The 18088-nt window shown below is 40.9% G+C and overlaps 1 protein-coding gene across 1 annotated transcript; it reads right to left on the reverse strand.

The window, feature by feature from the left end:
- Positions 1–1974: 1974 nt before the first annotated feature.
- Positions 1975–14558, reverse strand: LOC120066786 (alpha-2,8-sialyltransferase 8B-like). Its single transcript, XM_039018256.1, has 6 exons — positions 14461–14558; positions 11731–11787; positions 8876–9019; positions 8529–8786; positions 3333–3626; positions 1975–2260 (listed from the first exon to the last, which is right to left on the reverse strand). The coding sequence occupies exons 1-6, from the start codon at positions 14556–14558 to the stop codon at positions 1975–1977; spliced, it is 1137 nt and encodes a 378-aa protein (XP_038874184.1).
- Between the last annotated feature and the right edge of the window lie 3530 nt (positions 14559–18088).

An 18088-nucleotide genomic window follows, 5' to 3' on the forward strand; every position in this document is an offset into this window, starting at 1 on the left:
TGAGGATTTTTTTTTTCTTAAGACAAATAGTAAAACAACAACAAAACAAGCACAACCTTCTGAATATCTGCACAGCATTAGCCAACATCAACACAAGGTCTTTTAACACACCTATACTTGGAAATGGTCTTAAGAGGCAAATTCCTAAGAAGAAATTGTCAAACCCCCAGGGAACCGTTCAGGAGTTTGCTGTTCAGGACTTTGCTGTTGGCTGTTCCTGTGTAAACAGTAGTGTGTGAACAGCTGGGTGTGTTCCCTGTCTGACTGTTATCGCTTAAACATTTTGCATTCCAGTTGAGTGCCTCTATTCAATATTACTACAGTGCACCGCCTCAGACTAAGCAGTAGGTAAACTAATAGTAGCCAATGTCTGCCCTGGATGACTTGAGTCCCGTGGCTTTAAGAGCTCTGTAGATCATCTGTAGGACCATTTAATAAGCTGTGAAGCTGCTTAAACATCTGTTATTTATTTTGGTTATTATTTTCTATCTTTTCCAACATTGGTGATTTAATCTCAGTGATTGCTGCATGCAGCTATTTCTTAAACACTACATTCAAAGACTCGTTATACTTCACACCCTAAACAGAACAAGGAAAGAAATGCGATACTGTATTTCATAACCTGGGGACTACAAGATTCTGACATGTTGGTAAAAAATGAGTTATTCACATAGAGTTGCTCTTTAGGCGGTCCTTTACCTGTGAGATGTTGCTAGTTATCCATAGGATACTATCTCTTTAACAAATGTGTGATGAACATGAATTAATATATTTGATAATGTGATTAGAAATAATGAAGGGTATTCTCTTTATTTAATCATTAAATATCTGTACTTTTCTATTGAAATTGACATCATTTTAACATCCTGTGTACCCCACACAAAAAAAGATTGACAAATGTCTTAGAATTGGGATACTCTGCACTTTAGGTTCCTTGATGGCGAGGACCTTAATGGGTTATGAAAGCAAATAATTCACTACAAAACATTTCTGAGATCTGGGATGTGAAAAATGTAATTCTCAATATCTCAGAACCATGCTTTGTGCAGATATAACCTTATAGTCCCACGGTCTCGATTTCCAAATACCACAAACCGGTTTCCCTGATGAGGAAGAAGTTAAGGCAAAAATAAGAAACTAGTCCTACACTATTAGGCTACTCTTTAAATAATACAATTCCCAATTTAAGGTGAGAGCTAACAAAACATCACATGTAGTTGAACCCATGTTCACTAATAAACTAAATGTGGAAAACTAAATGCACTACTATTCATAGTTTCCTTATGAAGAAGTGCTTCCATCTTGTGGCTCAATCAGTGCTCTGCAGGCTGGTGCTCCTTCCTTGGATCTGTCTGATATGATGTCTCCAACAGTAGTGATGAAGTAGATTTATCATATAATTCAAAGGAATAATTACAAAAATATCAAGACAAACATTATTGATAGTTAATATTATACTATTATAATATTATATAATAATAATAATATAATAATATATATTATAATATAATATTATTGATAGTAGTTAAATTTACAATCACAAAGCCCTTGGAAGTTTTTTATAAATGTTGTAATTATATACATTTTACAAAACATTCCATGTAAAAAGAAAAAGTATTCTTGTTGAAAAAAGCATATACCAACATAAATTTGTTATTTTTTAACAAATTAAAAAGTGTCTGTTTTAGGTAAAATGTTCACAGGTTACTGTAGAAATGTTAAAAACTCTTCAGTGCTCTCTTGTAGGACAACAATGTGAGCCCAAATAAGATATGCATACCAAATAAGTATCCTGCATACTGTCGTTCAACTAAATTCACAGCTACATAAAAATGTCCTACAGTTTAATACAGGAAGTATTTCCTCTGAGATGTCCGTGTCTGACAGACATCAACTGAGCAGGAGGTATTTTCCCAAAAGCGTAAGGGTCATTTTGATGGAGACATACAGTACATTCCTTGCTGTGTTTTTAGATTATGTTCCTACACCACAAGAGCCAGTGTGGAGACGCAGCGCCCCCTGTCTGTGGAGTGAACTCAGGGTCCTGAACTCCAGTGGCATGGTGTGCGGACTGGCATGGGATGTGTACTCGTAGGTCAGAGTGTCATAGTAATGGTACTTCACTGGTTTCCCCTGTGAATCCTGAGGGAAAGGCCAGAAACCGTACAGGTGGATCTCCTCACAGAAGCGAGTGGCCATGGTGTACATCAGTAGACCAGTGGTGGGTCTCTTTATCTGGATGTTGTTGGTCAGCCAATACCTGAAGAATGGAGCAAGATAGTTATATAACCAAGCTAAAGGTATTTTAAGGCACTCAAGAGGTACCTGACATCTGAAAAAAATACCTAAGAGGAAATCTTTGGAATCTTTATTTTAGGATAGAGCTATTTCTCAGTGTTCAATATTTTCCTTTGTATCTGGAAAATAAATCTACAGAACCTATAAAACCAGTGGACACTTGCACACGCCAAGGTCCTATGACAGATAACACATAGCAAGAATACAATCGTGTTGAAGATTATCTGAAGCCCTGATAAAGAGGATGTGTGCATTGAAGCCAATATCCATTAGAAAGCACTGAACCCTCTGCATTCTTAGCACTACAATGGCAGTCCACTCACCCTTGAATAAGCCCATACAATAAGCACCCTTTCTCTCCCTATGTGGTGTCTTTCACTCAGCTCTCTGGGTGGATGTATGCTGAGGCGCCAGTGGGCTCAAGAAGAGGAACAAAATTGTAATAAGAGAGACAGGTCTTGGGCCTGCAGTCACAATGCAAGCCCCATCTGGTCCTCTCACTCACAGCCCCCCAGCCCAGCATGGCCTACCTGGACTTCAAGATACTCTAAGAGGAGCCCAGTGACCTAGCAGTGGCCTAGGACTTGCAGGAGGTCAATGGTGGATATATCTAGTACTCAGAGAAGCAGAAACCCAGGGGAAAGTATTCAGTTTGGCATTTATCAAGCACCACTGTAGCTAAAAGGTCATAGACATGTACTGCATTTCTAACAGCGTTTTCCCTGCATTTCAAAACATTTATTGCCCTTTCAGAAAAGAGTCAAGGCTTTTTGTCAAAATACACTACAAAAAAATAACACTTCTGCTGGCTAGCTGTCCTCCTGCAAATTCAACAGCAGGCAGAGAGGCCAGCAGCAGTAAGTTGGTCACCAATGGCCTGTTGAGTAGCTCTAATACTCTGTTTAAAAATAGCAGGGGACCTGTGAACTGCTGCTTAATTAGTGGCTGCCAGGCCCTGGATTGTGGAGCTTACAGGTGTACAGACTACGAGCTTCAGTGTCACAAAGAGCACACGCGTTCCCTCCTTGTCTTACCCTCTGACAGCATGGAGAAGGCGCAGTGAGGGGAAGGCGGTGTGCACATCCACCGTGTGCAGCAGGATGAGACGGATGGCCCACTCCACCCTCTCCTCTCCTCCCTTGGCCATGAAGGCTGGGATCCACAGTACGCTGCCGCTGAGGCTCCGGAGCCGCTGCAGGAAGCGCTCCCTCCACTCCTCACTGGCCAGGTCCTGAAAGGCCCGCTGCACCACAGATGGGTTCATGGTCACAAGGTTGGTGCGCTGGCCCACATCCCCAGCATACTCCTCCACTGGCGCCAGATTACATCTGCAAAGATACATTTATCTAAATGACTCTGCTATCACTTAGTCCATTTGATTAGTCTTTCACAAATATTAAGGTCAAACCACAGAACTCATAAATTGGCCCAATCCTACTGTCCTCCATAAACTCCATGAAGATTTGTAAACTCCACATACACTAATTTAGGTAGCTCTGACATTGTTCAACATGCATTAAGCACATAATCAGTCAGCCAAGAACAACCCTACACCAAACACAGCTAGCTCAGGGGTGAACTGCAACTGAAAACCCTAATGAATGTATTCCATGTGTCATCCTGCTGTGTGTTGGTATCGTGTCCAAAGAAGGTTACTTGACTGACCTCAGGAAAAGTAATTACTATACTATACCAATGCACCGAGAGATAATGACCTAAGGGGAAATAAAATGTCCTGTATCTATAAAAATAAATAATGTGAGGCTGTGTGAGAGCCAGAGTCGGGTTTAACTGAGCACTGCTGTGAGCAGAGGCATTATCTCCCTACCTGAATACCTCAGCAAATCCCTCATCACTCCCTCCCAGCTAACGGCCCCTACTAAGCTATGTCTTTCTCTGCAAACCCATCCTGACCTGTCTTTCCGTTTCCCTGTTGATCTGACACTCCAGCAGCAGGGAGGTTGGGGATTTACTCTTCCACCATAGAGGCATACAGTATGGCTCTGCATATCCAGACGGTAGATCAAGTTACACAAGGAGGATGGGGAAAAACACCTTCCCAAAGTAATGAGGGACTTCAAATATCCCAATCTCATTACAGCAGTACAAATATATCAGCAGAAATCCACTGCCTTGCTACAGTTTTGCAATTGTTGTACAGGAATCAAAAGATACAAGATATACTATGATTCCCATCCCAAAAAATCTGTGAAATATTGATATGGTTTCGCACATTTCCCAATTCCCATTCGTTCAGATGCCTCTCTTCATCATTAATTTATGTCATATGTCAAACTCATTCCACAACTGGGCCGAGTGGCTGCGGGTTTTCGCTCCTCCCTTGTACTTGATTGATTAATTAAGGTCACTAATTAGTAAGGAACTCCCCTCACCTGGTAGTCTACGTCTTAATTGAAATGAACAACCAAAAACCAGCAGACACTAGGCCCTCCATGGAATGAGTTTGAAACCCCTGATTTATGTGCTCTACTTTCTAATTACCCATACTCACGATGCAGTGGAGGCATTTTTGCCTGGTCACAGAAAGCTGCTGTGTTGTGCACTGAAGTCCACAAGCGAAGGGAAAAGATGACAGGAGGAGAGGGCGTAGATAGTTGCGAGAAGGAATTATATATACAACGAGCAGTGATCATGCTGTTTTTATGTGGCTGTTATGAAAGTGAACTGTGTTTGCGTGTGATCAGTGGTGTATTCATTCTGCCGATTCTGTTGAAAAGCGCTTCTTAAATGGAAGCAAACTGAATCGGGATAAACATGCCTGAATTTGTCCAATAAAAACTCAAATTTGTAACTGTTGGACTAATGATTACACCCTAGATCAGCTAGATGCAGGCAAGAGTGTGCAAGGCGTATTGAATGTGTCAAAGTCTGTCACCTTGATTAGTCAAAAATCTCTCGACCTGTGCACCTACATTGTAAACTTTTATTCATAGGTTCGGTTTAAGCAACCTCATGATGGGTATAGGGAAAATTGGTCTATCATGTAGTAGCCTAAACCTATCGATGTTACATTGAGCTGGGTGAATGGAATTTGAATGACAATCATCCAATATGCTGTAATAGAAATAAAGCCATGCTCATAAAAAAAAAAATCATCCTCCCTCATCTCAAACGGCACCGACCGCCACTGTCACAGTGCCTTGCTGTAGTGTGGACACAGTTAGGCAACCTTGGATTTCTTCCCCCTATAACATCTGTAGTTGTATAATTGCTATGCATAGCTGTACTTTCTCTGTTGCTATACTGACAGACAAAGCAGTTATATAGCAATAAATAACCCACTCACAGAAAGCCGTTTGCTGACACACTAGCACAGAGCAGCATTGATGGATGGTTTCAGACAGACATTCTCCCTTGGTAAATGAGTGTAGCAGTCCTAGGAACAAACGGCAGTGCTTCTCTAAAGCACCTCATTACATTTCGGGTGGATAGCAGTAGCTTTTGAAAATGTCACATTTACCCAGCAGGTATTTAATTGCTGTAAGTACTGCTGCTCATTTCTAAAAGTAGCAGGCATTTCAAAGGTGTGGAGAATATGTTATAGAGCAGTGGCATTGAATCCTCAATGTAAAGTATTTGTGAAATCTAAGGGACTGTGCTTACATAAAAGTTATGAGTATAAAGATGTATAGTGCTTTAATAGAGAGAGCCTCATTACTATCCTGAATATTCCACTGCAAATTCAATGATAAATTAACTCATTCACTTCTATACACAGCAAATTGGCCCATACTACCTAGTCTTGATTTCTCAGTGTAACATTGCTAGTGTTGATTCAGCTGTAAAATTATGTTAACACTCATTCATGTAAAAGAATCCCAGTGTTGATGTTAATAACCAATCTTAAACCAAAATCACGCCCCAAAATTATCATATTTACCAGAATGCTCTATTGCAGGTAGATTTTAACAATTGTTTGTTTCAAATGTTTCCATGTTTTTGCATGTACATTGATTGATTAATTAATATTATGCGTCTCGAATATAAATAACATACATTTTTCTAAACAAATCCAATCAGTTACTGGGACTTGTTGCACCCGTTACTGAAATGGTTGTTCCAGTTTAGATGCTTTAGGTAGTCTCATATTTTAGTCTTCCCAACCCGGCAGTCATTCTAAATGCAGGTTGCGAGTGAATACAAATGAAAAATGTTGGATATCCCCACTCTGGCTGAATTCCAATAGGAATTACACATCACTTTGCAAGCCAGCATAATGTTACTTGCAGGCCTGGTGTTGCCTGTAAACCATGATTTTCAGCCCACTGTATTAGGATAAAACTAAGCCCTCAAAATAAGGCCTTATGAAATATGTGTTGTATTGCGTTAAATATTTTAATTTAATGATACCATATTCACTTAGTAGGCCACAGGACCAAAAATGTAAGAATGCAACAACCATGTCTCTGTCACCAGGGGTGCAACTTTCACTGGGGATGGGGGGGACATATCCTGCCCAAATTCTGAAATTTGATTTTTGTCCCCCCCAGTTTTATAATTGGAATGTGATACAAAACGATGCAATGGTGTGCTTTAGGATCATGCGGACACCTCCGTAAAATCGGGTAGGCTGTTTGGAGTGTTTATCCGACTGGATAAAAAAAAAAAGATTTATGTCCCCACCACTTCTTAAACCAAATTTGCACCCCTGTCTGTCACTAACAAATACAGTCATGGGTGGTAACTCTACAATTCACTTGGAAGGCAAAGCTCTGTGGGAAATATGCAAATAAGGCTTTACACTAAGCAGTGTGTTAATTTAACACTGAAAAGTGAGGACCGGTATAGACACTGGACTAGTGTTGAATTTAACACTGGAGAATTTACTGTGTACAAGAAGATACTTTGATTAAATGGAAATAACAACACTATATTGAAACTCACCTGCATCAATTCATTTCATGCAATAGCTGTTATAAGAACCAGGGGTGCAACTTTCACTGGGGATGTAGGGGGGGATATGTCCCCATCACATTTTTAAATGGCATTTTTGTCCCCCACAGTTTTATCATTGGAATGTGATACAACACGAGGCAATGGTGTGCTTTGGGACCATGCGGACGCCTCCGAGCGGTCGTGTAGTCTGTTTGGAGTGTTTATTCGACTGGAAAAAATAAATAATAATATGCGCCCCTGATAAGAACCAAATAAAATAAAAGTTTATTGGTCGTGTACACAGATTTGCAGATGTTATCGCAGGTCCAGCGAAATGCTTGTGTTTCTAGTTCCAACAGTGCAGTAAAAAAACAATACACACATAATCCAGAAAAAAAAAAAAACATTATATAGGTAGAGCCATTAGTAGAATACAGTACTGAGAGTGTACAAAACATTAGGAACACCTGCTCTTTCCATGACATAGACTGACCAGGTGAATCCAGGTGAAAACTATGATCCCTTATTGATGTCAACTGTTAAATCCACTTCAATCAGTGTAGATGAAGTGGAAGAGACCGGTTAAAGAAGGATTTTTAAGCCTTAAGACAATTAATACATGGATTGTGTTTGTGTGCCATTCAGAGGGTGAATGGGCAAGACAAAAGATATAAGTGCCTTTAAACGGGGTATGGTAGTAGGTGCCAGGCGTACCAGTCTGAGTGTGTCAAGAACTGCAATTCTGCTGGTGGTTTCATGCTCAACAGTTTCCTGTGTGTATCAAGAATGGTCCACCACCCAAAGGACATCCAGCCAACTTGACACAACTGTGGGAAACATTGGAGTCAACATGGGCCAGCATCCCTGTGGAACGCTTTCAACACCTTGTGTAGTCCATGCCCCGACTAATCAAGGCTGTTCTGAGGGCAAAAGGTTTTGTTTTGTACACTCAGTGTATATAATGTAGGTATTCCTCTTGTCCAGATGGGATAGGGCAGTGTGCAGTGCAATGGTGATCTGTATGGGCCAATATGGGAATTGTAGTGGGTCTAGGGTGTCTGATAAGGTGGAGGTGATATGGTTCTTAACTAGCCTCTCAAAGCACTTCATCAGATCAGTTCCTTTCCCTGTCTTGGGTACAGGAACAATTGTGAACATCTTGAATCAAGTGGGGACAACAGATTGGGATATGGAGAGTAAACACTCCAGCCAGCTGGTCTGTATATGCTCTGAGGACGCGGCTAGGGATACTGTCTGGGCCGGCAGCCCTGCGAGAGTTAACATGCTTAAATGACTTACTCACGTCGACCACAGAGAACGAGAGCACATCTTACCTGATAACAAAGTCATAGGAGTCTATCTCTGGCCCACAGCTGCTGTTGAGTAGGATCCCAGAGTTCCCTATGATGGCACAGCGCCTGTGGTGCTGGTTCTTCATGGGGGATGCAGTGGGCAGCAACTGGTATAGGTTTTCTGAGATATTGGTAGTGCTCTGACGATCAAAGATGTAGTGGATGATATCTCCAGGTTTCAATGTGCCCTTCAGAATAGAGATGTCCCTCTCTGGGTCAAAGAACCTCAGGATGTTCTTCCTATAGAAAGAAAATAAGTTATCCATGAGGGAATACCTAGCATAGAGGAGTGTGAGATCTGATGGAGACCAATGCAGAGGTTGGCCTACCTGATGAGATTGGAGAGGGTCCTGTTGAACGTCCAGTTATCTGTAGAGAGCTTGGTGGTATTATTCAAGTATGAAGGAGAAGCAGGTCTCTTGTCCTCCCCTTCACTGACTAAAGGTTTAGGATTGACCTTCACTGCTACATTTCTACAACAGGACAGAGAGGCATTAATCCTAAATTAAGGGCAACATGACTTTGATACATGTGATATAAGAATTAATGTCATCACTTAAAAAAGCAGTGTGAATGAACAACCATGTCCTGTGTGTAAAGCCATCAAACGTGTAATGAAAGCCCTATAGTCCATTTAATGACATCATTAATGAGACTTATTTTCAAACCCCAGGGAATTTCTATGTTTATCATTTTTAAACTGGACAAAAATATAAACACAACATGTAAAGTGATGGTCCCATGTTTCATGAGCTGAAATAATGATCCCAGAAATGTTCCATAGGCACAAAAATGTCTCTCTGTTAGTGAGCATTTCTCCTTTGCCAAAATAATCCATCCACCTGACAGGTGTGGCATATCAATAAGCTGATTAAACAGCATGATCATTACACAGGTGCACCTTGTGCTGGGGACAATAAAAGCAACTCTAACTCTTCTCTGCAGTTTTTTTCACACAATACAATGCCACAGATGTCTCTAGTTTTGAGGCAGCATGCAATTGGCATGATAACTGCAGGAACGTCCACCAGAGCTGTTGGCAGAGAATTTAATGTTCATTTCTTACCATAAGCCGCCTCCAACGTCCATTTATATAATTTCGCAGTACGTCTAATCGGCCTCACAACCGCATACCACGTGTATGGCATCATGTGGGTGAGTGGTTTGCTGATGTCAACGTTGTGAACAGAGTGCCCCATGGTGGCGGTGGGGTTATGGTATGGGCAGGCGTAAACTACGGACAATGAAAACAATTGCATTTTATCAATGGCAATTTGAATGCACAGAGATACTGTGATAAGATCCTGAGGCCCATTGTCGTGCCACCATCACCTAATAATGCACGGCCCCATGTCGAAAGGATCTGTACACAAGCTGAAAATGATTCAGTTCTTCCATGGCCTGCATACTCACCAGACATGTCACCCATTGAGCATGTTTGGGATGATCTGGATCGACGTGTACAACAGCGTGTCCCAGTTCCTGCCAATATCGGCAACCTCGCACAGCCATTGAAGAGGAGTGGGACAACATTCCACAGGCCACAATCAACAGCCTGATCAACTCTATGCAAAGGAGATGTGTCATGCTGCATGAGGTAAATGGTGGTAACTCATACCATATACTGCCTGGTTTTCTTATCCACGCCACTACCTTCTTTTAAGGTACACTATATATACAAAAGAATGTGGACACCTCTTTAAATTTGTGGATTTGGCTATTTCAGCCACACCAGTTGCTGACAGGTGTATAAAATCGTGCACACAGTCATGCAATCTTCATAGACAAAGATTGGCAGTAGAATGGGCTTACTGAAGAGCTTAGTGACTTTCAACGTAGCACCGTCATAAGGATGCCACCTTTCCAACAAGTCAGTTTGTCAAATTTCTGCTCTTCTAGAGCTGCTCCGGTTAACTGTAAGTGCTGTTATTGTGAAATGGAAACATCTAGGAGCAACAACGGCTCAGCAACGAAGTGGTAGTTCACACAAGCTCACAGAACGGGACAGCCTAGTAATGAAGAGCATAGCGTCTGCAACACTCACTACCGAGTTCCAAACAGCCTCTGGAAGCAACGTCATCACAAGTACTGTTTGTCGGGAGCTTCATGAAATGGGTTTCCGCACACAAGCCTGAGATCACCATGCCCAATGCCCAGCGTCGGCGGGAGGAATAATGGTCTGGGGCTGTTTTTCATAGTTCGAGCTAGGCCCCTTAGTTCCAGTGAAGGGAAATCTTAACGCTACAGCATACAATGACATTATAGACGATTCTGTGCTTCCAATTTTGTGGCAACAGTTTGGGGAAGGCCCTTTCCTGTTTCAGCATGTCAATGCCCACGTGCACAAAGCGAGGTCCATGCAGAAATGGTTTGTTGAGATCGGTGTGAAAGAACTTGACTAGCCTGCACAGAGCCCTGACCTCAACCCCATCAAACACCTTTGGGATGAATTGGAACTCCGACTGCGAGCCAGGCCTAATCGCCCAACATCAGTGCTCAACCTCACTAACGCTCTTGTGGCTGAATGGAAGCAAGTCCCCACAGCAATGTTCCAACATCTAGTGGAAAGCCTTCCCAGCAGCAGCAAAGGGGGGACCAACTCCATATTAATGCCCATGAATTTGGAATGAGATGTTCGACGAGCAGGTGTCCACTTACTTTTGTTCATGTAGTGTATCTATGACCAACAGATGCATATCTGTATTCCCAGTCATGTGAAATACATAGATTAGGGCCTAATGAATTTATTTTAATTGACTGATTTCCTTATATGAACTGTAACTCAGTAAAATCTTTGAAATTGTTGCATGTTGCATTCATATTTTTGTTCAGTACACATCAGAGATTGTACATCAATTATGTGATTTATTAATTATTTTAATTAGATACACACAATTCTGTAATCCATGCAGCTTTCCCAAATCTCATAGGTCTTACATGTTTCTATGGAAACAAGCAATTTAATGTTTTTTATTCAGGTTCATTCTCTTGCCTTAGGGCAAAACCCAATCATAGGGTAATGAGATTGCTGATATGTTCATGTGTATTAAGTCTGTTAATTATTTTACATGTCTGCAAGCATATGAGCTCTGAAGGGTAGCAAATAAAAAGCTAGAATAACAGAATTGATGAGTATTACAAAATCAGGAGGCAATGGAGGAAGGGGCAGACCAGCCTGACAAACCTGTTTGGCTTGGGAATGAGGCTGTGCAAGTACAATTCTCTGGAACCTCCAAGATTTCTAGACCAAGAAAAAAGTAATTATAGCCACCATCAGAATAATTCACAATATTGTTTGTATGTGTATGTAGTGTATTGTTAAAAAAATAATAATAACTGTACAAAAAATATTATTAGTTAGATGAATGGAATCGTGCAGAACATGAAGTGTGAGGGGCAAGAGCTGGTTTAATCAAATTCCAGGCATATAACTCAAGCTGTCAGAATATGGTATATGGCTATGCTCTTAATGTGTATTTAGATGAGCAGTAGGCTCATCACGCTGACGTGAACATGAAGGACAAGAGCATGCATCAAAATGCAGTCAGATGGTGACACAGAACAGCCATTACATTGATATAATACTGGAAAATGTGCGCTGAAGGCCATGCTTGTCATTAAAGAGGTATGTAGGCAATGTGTCACATGATCCCTGGCAGGGCGAGATATCTCAATGTCTCAGGTATCTTATGTACCTGAGGGAAAAAAACAGGACATGCCAACTGATCTACCAATCTGACTGTTGCCGAGTCTGAATAAAAACGTGTAGTCGGTCAACATCCCCTACACTTCCTGTAAAGATCAACCTGAATGGTATATTAACTGTACTCTATGAGTAGCATGGACTACTGTTCAAGATATACAACATTAGATACATCATCATTGCCTTTTATGACCACAATCTCAACATAATAAAGAAAAGACGATAAAATCTCATCACATATCTGCTTCAAAAACCCAACTCTCACGGGGTGTGTAAAACTATAAAGCTCCAGAAAATCAATTAGAGCAAGCACTCAGTACCATAATACTATTGCTCCACTAATTGGAAGGTGCAAATGGACAGTGAAAATCCCAATTAGGTATGTGCAATTGCATCTTGTGTCAGTTATTACAGAGGCAAGGAGAATCACTAATATACCAGGCGGCAGACCAGGAGCTAGGAGCATTCAATCTGCTGAAATGAATGTGACAGGCCTAGCTGTGCTATCTGGGGAGCAACACAGCTATTCTATTGTTCTTGGAATGGAGATATGCACTAATATAGGCAAGCTCCTTCATGAAACATTTGTAATTCATTGGTTATTACCATGTCATTACCATATAAACATGATTATTACTGTGTAATTACCACCATAAGTTTGTTAATAAATACCTGGTCATTTCTGAACCGTAAGACAAAGTACTGCATACCAACTGTTCCAGCTGCTTAACATTTACAGCCTTGAGACTTGTGCTACTATTCTCTCCAGCCCCAGAAGTCTCCAAGGCAGAACTGTTTGCAGCACATGTATCTTCCAAGCTTCAAGAGTTGTATTTGTGTAATAGAGGATTTCTGCTGCAGGGCTCAATTATGTCTGGAGAAAGGCAAACTGTTTCTTCTGTCACCAGTCTGTTGCTCTCTCAGTAACAAATCAAACAGTAATCTCCTATCTGCACAGCCACCCACCAAACAGCCCTCTACCATGACATGACTGGAGCTGGAGTGCAAACAGGATACACTGAAGTGTGGAACAAAACCACCAAGCGCATGCCATTTGTCACGATGCTATTGATTCAAGGTTTGATGTGGAAAGAAAAATGGGCTTCCAATTATTGGACTGGTTCCTTTTGATACAGTGGTCTGTTCTATTGTGTTAGTATCTCTTCTAAAACAGTGACTATACAGACTGTTTTTATTATGAAAATGCAATAGAATTAGAGCAAAATCCAGTTGACACAGCTGTTAGAGAGTACAGTATTCTTCACTGAAGAGAGCTAACAGTGTAAAGTTACACCTGAAACTATCTGATTACCAGCACATAGAAATTAGTTAATCCATGCACCCCATAAGTTAAGTGCCAAGAGTACACGTATACACACATGCGCATGCACGCACGCACACACACACACACACACACACACACACACACACACACACACACACACACACACACACACACACACACACACACACACACACACACACACACACACACACACACACACACACACACACACCTAGGATCTGAAGGTAGTCCTTAAAGATACTATAGCCTACTGTATAATGCATGGAGGCTACACTTCACACAAATTGCTCTTTGGAGATACAGGTATTGAGCGTCTGTTGAACAGCTGTCATCAATTGCATTATTACACTGGGATATCACAAACAAAGGAACAGCTAAAGTGAATGGTTCGATTACAAACCAAAGACTACACTCTTTGAAAAAAGGGTTCCAAAAGGGTTCTTCGGCTGTCCACATAGGAGAACCCTTTTCGATTCCAGGTAGAACCATCTGTAGAAAGGGTTCTACATAGAACACAAGAGTTCTACCTGGAACCAAAAGGTTCTACCTGGAACCAAAAAGGGTTCTTCAATCCTATGGGGACAGTCGAATAATCTTTTTAGGTTCTAGATTGCACATTTTTTCAAAGATGTAAAGGAATAGGAGTAGAACGTATCAATACATGCACAGGGGTTTGTAACCTTGAAATGCACAAAAATCTACATGCATCCTACTGAAGAAATGTAAGAGGAGCGCTCAACATCTTCTAAAGTTTTAAACTGAATGAGTGAAGATAACGCTGAATCTAACAATTTTATATGAACATAAGATAATTATATTTATCTGAATAATGCATTTTAACATCTAGATAACACGTGCAACAAAATGCATGAACAACTCGAATCAGAATCCACCGCTATACTTACGCAATTTCTTTCTCGACTTCAGCAATATCAGCAATGATCAAAAATAATACCAGCACTGTTACAATTCCAAACATCAATGTTCGTAATTCTAACTGCATGACTGAGAAGGTTGAAGAACTAATCGAAGCTACACTCAAAAAATCCAAATCGATTGCATATATTATCCTTTTAATCGCTGACATTGATAGATTGTACGCAATTAAACTCAATTATGTCCACCAAAATTCTTCAATGTTCATTTTAAACGAAGACCATTTGTCTACGAACAAATCCCAGGTTCAAGTCCTTTTATAACGTTTTTTCTCTCTCCCTTTTTTCCCAACAGCAGCGGCACTGTTTTCATTCTCACCCCAATTCCCCCAGTCAAACTTTCAAAGCTTGTGCTTGAAACTACAAGGGATTGAGATACGAGCAATATGGAAAAGATTTAAACCTTAAAGGTACAGCACGCCTTATGGCTTTCTACAGTAGGGTAGCCTATAGTTGCTCTTGGAGGCTTAGGCTATAGGCTGCTATAATTGGCTGCTATCTATTACCATTGTCTGGTCATCATTGAATTGTGATTGACTATTGTTGTAGAACTAACTGATAACCAGGTTCAAGGGACCACCTGACATTATTAGGCTACCATATGTCATCAAATTAATATTCACTGTCTATATTTAACCATTCATCATATAAAGATAATTGTAATAGACACAAAATAATAAAATATGTCATTGCTGTCTTTGTGAGGTTAGGTTTGTTGAGATAACATTTAAAAAATCTAATTTTGTATCATAAAGATGTTTATTGGGTTCCATTCTGGTGTCATCCTAACATAAATTATCCTTTGTATAGCTGGTTGTCCTGTCTGAGTCTGATTACTGTCCTCGCTCCAATGCAAAACCTTTCCGCTTTCAACTTAATGGTAGTCATGTTGAGTCAGTGAAAATTGTGTTTGTCAGGCGGATGGATGGGTGAGTGATTGAAGACCTAAGGGAGGAATTAAATAGCGCCAGTACTCAGTTAAAAAGCATGTGCATTTACTGTACATTTTGTCACTTTACTGGCTCATCGTACTGGTACACTGGGGCTCTTTCAGCACAGCATTCCAATAAATCTGTCTAGTGACATTGGAAATGGATTTCTCAATAAAAACCTTTTAAGGATTTTTTTGCTTGGAGTGACATGGGTTGTGTGTGGCAGTGGTACTAAGGTAAATGTATATGATTTTCCTACAACGGTGAATCAAATCAAATCAAATCAAAATCAAATCACATTTTATTTGTCACATGCACTGAATACAACAGGTGTAGAGCTTACTGTGAAATGCTTACTTACAAGCTCTTAACCAACAATGAAGTTCAAGAAATAAAGTTAAGAAAAGATTTACTAAATAAACAGAGGTAAAAAAAAAAATAAGAATCAAAAGGTAACAATAAAATTACATAACAATAACGAGGCGATATACAAGGGTTCTGATACAGAGTCAATGTGCGGGAGTACAGGTTAGTCGAGGTCATTTGTAAAGTGACTATGCATAGATAGTAAACAGACAGTGAGTAGCAGCAGTGTAAAAACAAAGTGGGGGAGTCAATGTAAATACTCCTGGTGGCCATTTGATTAGTCTTATGGCTTGGGGGTAGAAGCTGTTAAGGAGCCTTTTGGTCCTAGACTTGGCGCTCCGGTACCGCTTGCCGTGCTGTAGCAGAGAGAACAGTCTATGACTTGGGTGACTGGAGTTTTTGACAATTATTTGGGCCTTCCCCTGACACGCCTAGTATATAGCAGTTGCCATACCAGGCGGTGATGCAACCGGTCAGGATGCTCTCCATGGTGGAGATGTAGAACTTTTTTATGATCTGAGGACCCATGCTAAATCTTTTCAGTCTCCTGAGGGGGAATAGGTTTTGTCGTGCCCTCTTCACAACTGTCTTGGTGTGCTTGGACCATGTTAGTTTGTTGGTGATGTGGACACCAAGGAACTTGAAGATCTCTACCTGCTCCACTTCAGCCCCATCGATGTTACTGAGGGCCTGTTCTACCCTCCTTTTCCTGTAGTCCACGATCAGCTCCTTTGTCTTACTCACATTGATGGAGAGGTTGTTGTCCTGGCACCACACTGCCAGGTCTCTGGCCTCCTCCCTATAGGCTGTCTCATTGTTGTCGGTGATCAGGCCTACTACTGTTGTGTCGTCAGCAAACTTAATGAGGGTGTTGGAGTCGTGTTTGGCCACGCAGTAGTGAATGAACAGGGAGTACAGGAGGGGACTAAGCATGCACCCCTGATGGGTCCCAGTGTTGAGGATCAGAGTGGCAGATGTGTTGTTGCCTACCCTTACCACCTGGGGGTGGCCCGGGAAGTCCAGGATCCAGTTACAGAGGGAGGTGTTTAGTCCCAGGGTCCTTAGCTTAGTGAATCAGATCACATGTGCACATCCCACAAAGTATTTCTAAAAGACAGAAAAAGATTTTCCAAACTATTCTCCCTTTTCAGCATTCTGATATCGGCAGACAGACTGTCAACACTGTACCACCTTGGTTTCTATGTCAGGTTTTGCTTCAAGTCCACCACTTTGAACACAAACTTTTTAAGATAGTCAAACCGGGGGCATCCAAAAATGTTATCTGTTGTCTGTTATGTAGTGGGAATAACAACACTGACCTTGATTTAACGTCAGTCATAAAATAAATTACCCATCTCCATATATTTATATTTCATACTGTCATAAGATTAAGGACAAACAAAATCTATCGACATGTGTAAAATGCACAATCACTCAAGTAGAGCCAAGTAAATGTTTCAATAGCAGTCATTTTGGCAGACTCCCAAACAACACTTTTAGAGTGATCGGTTTGTATGTATCAAAAGTCAAGATCAGATATTGGGTAGCAGCTAATGTTTGTAATCAGGGGGGGGGGGGGGGCGAAATACAGGGGAGCCAGGGGGCCTCAGCTCCCTTGAATGAGACATTTGCTCCCCTAAATGCAACAAAAGTCAAACTTTGTGGGGTCTCCAAATAATGCTAATTTAACCATTCGCCTATTTGTTTAATATGCAGTGGAAAATATGTTTTACAGTGGTAAATATGAAAATAACAGCTTCCAAATGAAACGAACACCCCTACCTCTCTGTCAGGGTTGAAACCATTTATTTCTACATGGCTGCACAAACCGTCTCCCTGTCCGCTGCATTTCGGCCTCAGCTGAGCTCCTTTAAACGCATCTTTTTCCCTTTGTACTTGCTCACTTTTGCCATTTGTTTGCCATGTGTCCTTGATAAAAATAGCCTTTATTCCAATGCATTAGATTTATCTGTTGATTTATCATTGTTTGCTTTTGTCAGTCAGCTGTTTAGAGCGCTCATTGCTTTGTTTTTCAAGTGCACATGGGTACTGGTGTTCTTTGCGCCGTCAGTGGTCAGAAAAAGTAGACCATTTATTTAGCTTTATTATTTTTCCATCAATATTTGCTTTCTTTACTGGATCAGCTGATGATGGTCACCAATATCATTAGACAGCTAGCCTAATGTACAGCTAGACACCAATGTGCATCCAATCCATCCAACGTTAATGACAGTAGGCCTATATTTGACTCTTTCGGTTAGAAGCATTCGATTTTGCAATGGCATAGGCTTACAATATTT

Source organism: Salvelinus namaycush, chromosome 21 (genome assembly GCF_016432855.1).
Source record: "Salvelinus namaycush isolate Seneca chromosome 21, SaNama_1.0, whole genome shotgun sequence".
NCBI lineage: Eukaryota > Metazoa > Chordata > Actinopteri > Salmoniformes > Salmonidae > Salvelinus > Salvelinus namaycush.

Bases quoted from the DNA above. Each gene is read 5' to 3' on its own strand.
- LOC120066786 (XM_039018256.1), bottom strand. From the start codon at position 14,558: ATGCAGTTAGAATTACGAACATTGATGTTTGGAATTGTAACAGTGCTG. The intron at 9,020-11,730 runs GTTTGTCAGGCT...GTCCTGTTGTAG, and splicing joins CTCATTCCCAAGCCAAACAG to AAATGTAGCAGTGAAGGTCA. The intron at 3,627-8,528 runs GTAAGATGTGCT...GTATCTTTGCAG, and splicing joins TCCTATGACTTTGTTATCAG to ATGTAATCTGGCGCCAGTGG.